The sequence below is a fragment of the Epinephelus lanceolatus genome, chromosome 7 (assembly GCF_041903045.1).
Source record: "Epinephelus lanceolatus isolate andai-2023 chromosome 7, ASM4190304v1, whole genome shotgun sequence".
Lineage (NCBI taxonomy): Eukaryota > Metazoa > Chordata > Actinopteri > Perciformes > Serranidae > Epinephelus > Epinephelus lanceolatus.
In genome coordinates, this window is record NC_135740.1 from 48,334,095 (window position 1) to 48,342,983 (window position 8,889).

Here is an 8,889-nt window from a genome sequence, read left to right on the forward strand (position 1 = left end):
TACAGGAGAGGAAGAGACATGAAGTCTGAGGAGCACATACCGCAATGCTTAGATAATTAGTTTCATATATGGTAAAAAGAATAGAAAGTGATGTACAGATAGTAAGGTACAGCACGTGTAGGGAGTTGTGTTGTTCTCTTGTCTTTCAAAACAGGAACCACGCCCCCACCGCCAGCGGGAAGGAGTCAGATTAACACGAGGCAGGGGCGTGGTGTGGTGAAGGAGGAAGTGGAACTGCCAATGAGAAGAGGACAACGCCTTGCGTGCACAATGACACTCTGTTACGCTCAAATATACTGGGTCAGGGAAAGGACAGGAGGTCAGGCTTCGTGAACTGACACACCTTTGTTGTTCGTCAGGGACGTGAAGTTGAGACCCAGAGCTCTGTAATTTTATTCCTTTACTGCTTAATAAACTACATTAACTGAGACCGAATATCTTCTCCTATTGCTTCATTAAAGAACACGCAGGACTGAGCTCATACATAGCACATTGGAGAGTAGGATGAGACTCCCAGTCCTCATTAGCTAATGTTGATAAACTTTATTATTAAGCTTATTTTTTAACAAGCCATCACCGTGGTAAGGTGGGAGTAGTTTCTCCTGCGGGGAGACTCTGTCGACCCGCGTGTGGTAACAAATCATTAAACCACGACAGGAAGGAAAACTCAAACGTCTCTGCGCTGAGTCTTATTTTTGTATTTTTGTCTAGTTAAATTTAAAGTGTTGAAGCAGCAACGTGAGATAAACGAGAACATGAATCAGATCGTACATGACAACAGAAATTTAAACCAGGAAACAGAAGCTGCTGCTGTGTCTGTGTCACACAGAGACACTGTTTGTCCCAGTGTCCCCCCAGTGACTCTTTTTACTGTCCAGATGACAGAATGAAATTAGAGATGTGCATGAATTTGAGTTTTACCTCAGGCTAAATCAAATTACCACCCTCCTGTGGAGAGTTGTTTTCAGTCCTCAAGTTCAAATTGTGATGCTAATTGCCTGAGCTCATCTGTCAATACTAACGCAGAGAGAATAAAGTTGGGCAACATAAACTGCAACTTGTTGTCAGAGGCAGAAAAAAGTGACCCACACTGACTGCATAAAAAGCTGCTGGACAACTGGTTTAGTAGTTTGTTGGTGCTGAACAGTGTCTGCAGCTCAGCAGGTGTCTCACCATCCACCATCCCCTCCACCTCCTGATGACACAGTCAGCTCAGATACTACGTCACTTTACAAACACTTAGGTGAAATGTATCGGTAGTTTGCAGAAACAATGCCTACTTTTTCTTCTGACACACACACACACACACACACATTGTTTTTGTGTTATTAACTGGGTGAAGTAAAGATGGAGCTGTGACACTGCAGCTGCCGTGTGGAGGGACTCACAGTATCTCAGCTGTTACAGATCATTCAAGGCGACTGTTCCAAGATCAAAGCTGCTCAAATTCTGATTTTCGTTTTGAATATTTTGCAGCTGTTTCTTATGTGATGACTAATTATGGAAAAAGTCTTTTTTTGTGAGCCATTTAAAACAAAGTGAGACGTCCACACAACAATCTGCTCACAGCTCAGGACCGTTCCTGCAGATCAACAAGTAAAACTTTATTCTGTGGTCGGAGTCCTGACATTTGAACACTTGGACGTGAAACTCTACTGAATCATCAGCCTCAGACATCAACATGTTATGAATATATATCTGGTTCCTTTCTTTAAATCGAGTCTGTGGACATAAAAACTTGGGGAGGTTTATTTCAATAAGAAACTTGAAGTTAAAGAGCCAAAAAAAATCTGTTGTCTCTTTGTAGAAACTCATTAAAACATTCAGCAGCTAGAATAAAATGATTTCTGAAAACTGAAGATGAAATAAATAAACCTTACAGCCATGACATTTATAAACACACATATAAAGTCAGTTTATTCAGGACACTCTGATGTTTGGATAATTAAAGATTTTAATTCTTCTGATCAAAACGAACTTCAGATGTAAACGTCCATCCTCCTGTTGTAAGTGTGCTTCTGTCTGCGTCGCTTCTCTCCTGTTTCAATCTGCTGCAGTTTGCTTCAAAATGTAAATAAGTTGTTTTCCATGACAGAAGCCGTTTGGCTGACAGATTCGCCCTCTCGGCCTCTCAGGACGTTTTTAGCATGCATGACCTCAGCGGTCAGTGAACCTCTGACCTGGCGGTGTTAGCACCATGCTCTGCGCTCTGTCTTCAGCAGGAACACATGAGCTGTAATTCAGCAGATGCTCTGGGAGGCGTCAAATCGCCCTGATTCACATCTCCTGAACCCACAGACCTCCACTCCTCCATCTCAGGAGGGCCTGAATTCCCTGACAGGTGTATGAAGTTGGCTCCTGTTTGCTGTGAAGCTGCGACTGTGTTCCACTTTCTTTTCCTCCATGATGTTGAGTCTCCTGACAGACGTTCATCAGAGGATGAAGAACCGTGTTTATCTGACACTGGAAAACTGTGTTGGACTCCAAATGTAATGCTGAGTCATGCTGCACGTTCAGTGTGACATGAAGACAAAGTGGACATTTAATTTGATCAGAACTTGACAAGTGAGTAAAATAAAATTTCATTTTTTTTTTATTTATTTCATATGATTAGAAATCAAAAACAAAAGATGCCCAGTCACCAGGACAAAATGTTGCTATCATACGTTTCTGAGAAGTTTTCAGTTTAATCCTCTGGATGATGTTTATGACTTGTGTTATTTAACACGTGTCTGTGTTTAATATTCACTTTGATGCTTTTATGTATTTTTCTATGGAGTCATACTTTTTGTCCCGACTGTGTGAGTCACTGATGGCGCTGTAAAGCTCAGCTCTGATTGGTCCAGTGTCAGAGTAGATTGGCCCTGAGAGGTGTTGCTGAGACACGGTGAACATCCAGGGAAAGGACATTGAGATGGTGACATCTTACAAGTACCTGGTGTTCATCTTAACAATAAACTGGACTGGACTGATCACATAACAGCACTGTACAGGAAAGGCCAAAGCAGACTCTACCTGCTGAGGCGGCTCAGGTCTTTTGGAGTGCAGGGGGCGCTCCTGAAGACCTTCTTTGACACTGTGGTGGCATCAGCCATCTTTTACGGAGTGGTCTGCTGGGGCAGCAGCGTCTCAGCTGCAGATAGGAAGAGACTGGACAAGCTGATCAAGAAGGCCAGCTCTGTCCTGGGATGCTCTCTGGACTCTGTGCAGGTGGTGGGAGAAAGGAGGATGACAGCCAAGCTGTCATCTCTGAGGACTAATGACTCCCATCCTCTGCAGGAGGAGATAAAAGCTCTGGAGAGCTCCTTCAGCGATAGACTGATTCACCCAAAGTGTGTGAAGGAACACTATCGCAGGTCCTTCCTGCCTGCTGCTGTCAGGCTACATAACCAGCGCTGCTCACAATAAACTGCACCATGGACACTTTAGGGACACTATGGACACTTTATGGACACCACAGCAGTCTGCTGTTTTTGCACATCCAATCACTTGCACCTTCTCCACTGGTCATTTTCATTCACTGCTGCTCATTATTATCCACTTCCTATTATTTTTATCATTATTATTATTATTTTTATCGCTGTCTCTTGTATTTTCTGTACTTATTTGCATGCCTAGTTATTTAAGTTTTTTAAGTTTAAATTTGAAATCTTTAATCTGACTTTCTCCTTGACTGCTGTAACACTGGAATTTCTCAATTATGGGATCAATAAAGGTGTATCTTATCTTATCTTATCTCTTATCACACACACCTGAGTGATGAGCGTGTTTCCTGTTGTGGAGGAGACGGTGCTCTGTTTAACTGATCAGAGATTTCAGGACAAGCTGCAGATCTTTAGTCTGATTTTTCCTGAATTCAAACATGTGAAACATTTTTTATTGACAACAAGTTCAGGCTGTTTGATTTAAAAGCTGCAGTAAAGTTTTGTTTTGTTCTGGTTCTGGTGACAAACATTAAATTATGTATAAAATAAATATCAGATGAGGAGCTGAGGCTGAACTGAGGGTTCAACATGCTTAATCAGCCAAACTGCTGTTGATAAGAGGCATCCAGAGCCAAACGTGCCAGACTGCAGGCGAGGGTCGGTGCCCGACGCCTTTCATGTTGATGGTGTGTCGAGGCCACTCAGGTCACGATGGGGAAACTTTGAACTGCAGTGTGAAAACAGCCTCCAGCTTAATTTGTGCTTGAAGGCTCAGTGCTCTTTTCGTCTCGGCTGTTGACAGAAACTACACGTTTTGAACTGTAAAAATGTCAAAGAGCATGAACGTCACCAACTCCGCACAATCCGAGTGAGCATCGACATGGACGGGAGAGGAAATGCTGTCAGAGGCAGAAACATCATCACTCATATGACTTACATGAGTGTAAAGACAGCTGTCTGCCAGCGCCGCCATCCTGGAAGAGGTTAATTGTGTGATCGCCTCCCTATGAAGCCGTACTCACCTTCCTCGTCCTCCTGGTCTGCCCTCCTATCTGTGGAGCAGCTTCCTGGCAGCAGAGCAAAGGAACGTCACTTATTTTCAAACAAACTGCAGCAGACAGGCAGGTTGGAGCCAAAGGGTCCAAGCTGTTCGACTCAGCCAAGAGACGACTGAATCTCCTTATTTCAGTCACGACTTTGTTTCACTATCACAGAAATCAACCTGTGTGTGTCAGCCACAACATACCACATACACACACACACACACACACACACAAACACAACATACCACCCACAATCACACACACACAACAAACCACACACAAACACAACATAACACACACACACACACAAACACACACACACACACACACACACACACACACAAACACAACAAACCACACACACGCAACTTGTTTAAATCACTGTGCTTGATTGTGCTGCTGTTACAGTAATGATATCTGGCAATGTTCAGTCTAACCCTGGTCCTGATTTAGATTGTATTCAAACTGCTGCTGATTTTAGAGCAAGATCTGGTTTGGGTATTATTCATTTAAAAGTAAAAGTCTTCTACCTAAAATAGACTTTGTTAGAGTGTGGGCACAGACAGCCAATGCCGATATCATTGTAATTTCTGAGAGTTGGTTGAACAAATCTATTTCTGATGTGGCACAGCAGTGCCCCCTAGCTGTATTTTGAAAGGTGCTCTTTTATTTTGAAACTCCTTGGCTTTCTATTGGTTGTTAGAGTCACATGGGTAAGGTCACAGGTCAGACTGGCCATCTTGGTTGTTATTATGGATGGAAATGAGCTCCCGAGCATCCCTCTTTTAATCTGGTGCATCCACCGCCATTGAGCCTTGGAGAAGCTTTGTTTGTGAGTTTTATTATATATTATATTTGTGCAGTTTATAGTTTGTGGATATTGATCGCTTACTTCATCTTTTTTTTACCTTTAGATGCTAATGCTAAAAGTGCTATTTTGTTGTATGCAGCATGTTTATATGTAGCATCTAGCTCTATGTTTTAAGCTAACAGTGCAATTGATAACACTTTTATGTATATAAAAACATTTTTCTGTATTCATAGTCCAGTTTCACAAGAAATGGCTCCTGGCTTTGTAAAGCTCTGACAAAGACCAACAGTAAACAGCCTCAACTTACTTACAGTTTTTTCCAATTGCTAAAACACAATTTTGCAAACTAGGCTGGTTTTATCAAAATACTAAACACAATTCACAAAACCACACACCCAAACTGCAAAATACCTCATATATCCTGCAAAATGAAGCACTGCAACCAAAACTACATATAGCATTATCAAAATCAAACTTTTGCACCAAATGGCACACACGTCATTCATATAACCAGATTTTTGTCTAACCAACTACACGCTGTTGGGCATAATGAAAAGCACTCTCATCTTTAGTATGCTTTGCCATAATACTAAAATAGTTCAAATTGTAGAACATTCTTCAGATTGTTAACATGCACAGAAATATTTGCAGATACACACACATGCTGTTGAAACATTTTCTTTTTTTATTTTTCACCAAACAAGTCAGTGCAACATATGCACAGCAGATATATTTACATTTGAGTGAACAAAAATATGCTCACAAAAAACAGTAAACTGAAAAAGAAAATTGCAGAAAAAATGTGCAGAAAAAATATATAGAAAAAAAAGAGGCAAGAAAAATAATTAGGCAACATCTTGCCGCACAGCTGGGTCTGGCCATAACGCCTCATCCACATCACAGGCAATATCTTCCCTTGCCAGACATCGAGGGAAGAAGCGCCTTGAGTGCCTTATCCATCCCTGAATCGCACCCACATCAATTTCATCACATGCCTCTTCCATAGCCTGCACAAGAGGCATGTGCACAAAGGGCTGCTTGTCGTATACCTTCCACCGCCATGCCGAAAAGAACTCTTCTATGGGGCTAGGGTTAGGGCTAACCCTAACCCTAACCCTAAATAGGGAGTATGGTGGGAGGTATTGCACGAGAAATGGTGGGTGGTCAGCAAACCAATTTTGGACTGGGGCTGCACAACGAACACTCACGTTGTCCCATACTACAACGTACCGGTTTCTTTGATGGTCTGCATCATTCATACGCTCTGGTGGTATGAGAATGTTGTGGAGTCTGTCCAGAAATGTGAGAATATGGGCTGTGTTGTATGGTCCAAGGATGGCATGACGGTGGAGGACACCATGCGTATTGGAGATGGCAGCGCACATTGTGATGTTCCCACCACGTTGGCCAGAAACATCTATAATGGCTCTGTGGCCAATGACGTTTCTTCCCCTTCTTCTGGTCCTTGCTAGGTTGAACCCAGCCTCATCTATGAAAATGAACTCATGTGGGATTGCATGAGCATCCATTTCCAGTACTCCCTGAAAACAAAGAACATAAATCAGTCAATATGGTGTTATCCAGTACACTGGGAAACAGTGTTGCATGTAGTGTACTGCAGTCAATATTGTACTTACATCCACATATGCTTGTCTGAGCCCTTTGTTTCTTTGAGAGTTTCTCTCAAAAGGCACCTTATAAAGTTGTTTCATTCTGATTTGGTTTTGCTTGAGAATGTGAGCCAATGTGGACAGACTGACTCGTTGAATGTTGTTGAATATGATGTTGTCTTGGATGATGTGGCTTTGAATTTCTCGTGATCTGATTTCATTATTTTTCAAAACCAAGTTTACAGTGGCAGCTTCCTGTACCCCGATGAACATTTGGCCCCTTCCTCCACCATGGTTGCGTCTCTCAGTCCTTTAAAAAAACAATATAGGGCTTGGACAATGCAGCCTAAAGATATTTCCCCCACAGTAGAGTAAACTGTACAGGAAACTTGTACAGTTAGTGTATGACATCAGCCATTCATGAAGTAAACAGGTGTCACCCAACTGATACACTATGACATGGGGTGTACTACATAGTGTGAAAGAAATTTTGGTTACATACCTGTGCTCCAGTCTAAATGTCTGGATGACAGAGGTGACAGTAAAACGGCACAAGTTGGGCTGCACTCTCTGTCCAGCCTCTCGCATTGTCAGCCCATGGTTGATGACATGATCAACTAAGGTTGCTCTGATTTCATTTGAAAGTAGTTGTCTTCTTTGGCCATGAACTCCTCTACCAGCTCTACCCCTACCTCTCACTCTTCCTCCCCCTCTCATTCTCACCCTCGCTCTTCCTCTTCCTCTCTCTGCCATGTCTTCCATTGTTGTTGTAAAAAAAAGGTGCTCACCTGTGGTCTTTTTATAGTGCTTACTTCCTGATTGAAGTGGTTACAATTAACCATTGAGGTGTTTGGCCAGGTGGCACAAATACTGGCCAATTAGCTCATGTTGTGTCATTTTGAATGGCAGTGTTTTGAAATGGCAAACATGTGACCTTATGTTAGATTGTTGTGTCTTATTCAGAGAACCGTGTTCGGTGCATTTAAAAAGTGCCATTTTGAATTGCAAAATGTGTGTAAAGCAGAAAATGTGTTTCGAGTTTTGGAGACTTGAGAAGAGGTTTTGCTCTCTGTGTATCAGTTTAAATAATTGTGCTATACATGTCATTTTAGTGTGTTAGCAATTGGAAAAAACTGTAAACGTCTGAGTCATCATTCAGCACCAAAGCTTGTGTTTAGCTATCTGTTACTCTGTGCAGCCATGCACACGCAGTGGACAGAATACTATTAATGATAGTGTCATTTCTATTGATGGTTACAATATAAGTCATGCTGATCACGTTAAACGTGGTGGTGGTATAATTGTGTATTCTAAATGTAAATTCCACTCTAAAGTCTTGGTAAAGCAGTCAATACCTAATCAGTTTGAAATTCTGTCTTTACAGGTTGAGTTGTCCAAGTGCTGTTATATTACTGTTGTTGGTTGCTACAGACCTCCTTCTGCAGCCAAGGAAACCTTGTCCTCCTTATCTAATATTTTTTCTAAACTATCTGACAACGAGATAGCCCTTTGTAGTGATCTGAACTGGGACTGGCAGTCACCAGCCTCAGATGAGTTTAAAACATACTGTAACTCAATGAATTTTACACAGTTAATTGATTCCCCCACTCGTCCAAATCGAAAGTGCCCAGAAAAATCTACTTTAATTGATTTGTTCATTACTAAGGAACTAAGAAACGAGATCATATTTCTCCTGTTTTAGCTTCTCTGCACTGGCTCCCTGTAAAATCCAGAATTGAATTTAAAGTCCTACTGTTAACTTATAAAGCTCTAAATGGTCAAGCTCCATCATATCTTAGTGAGCTCATAGTGCCATATTATCCCACCAGAACACTGCGCTCTGAGAACGCAGGGTTACTCGTGGTCCCTAAAGTCTCCAAAAGTAGATCAGGAGCCAGAGCCTTCAGCTATCAGGCTCCTCTCCTGTGGAATCATCTTCCTGTTACGGTCCGGGAGGCAGACACCGTCTCCACATTTAAGACTAGACTTAAGACTTTCCT

The 8,889-nt window shown here is 42.0% G+C and overlaps 1 protein-coding gene across 1 annotated transcript; it reads right to left on the reverse strand.

Annotated features, from left to right (window-relative positions):
• Window positions 1-5,964: 5,964 nt before the first annotated feature.
• Window positions 5,965-7,626, reverse strand: LOC144463905 (uncharacterized). The gene is made up of 3 exons (XM_078169664.1): window positions 7,392-7,626; window positions 6,896-7,199; window positions 5,965-6,352 (listed from the first exon to the last, which is right to left on the reverse strand). The coding sequence occupies exons 1-3, from the start codon at window positions 7,604-7,606 to the stop codon at window positions 6,125-6,127; spliced, it is 747 nt and encodes a 248-aa protein (XP_078025790.1). The 5' UTR covers window positions 7,607-7,626; the 3' UTR covers window positions 5,965-6,124.
• Window positions 7,627-8,889: the final 1,263 nt, after the last annotated feature.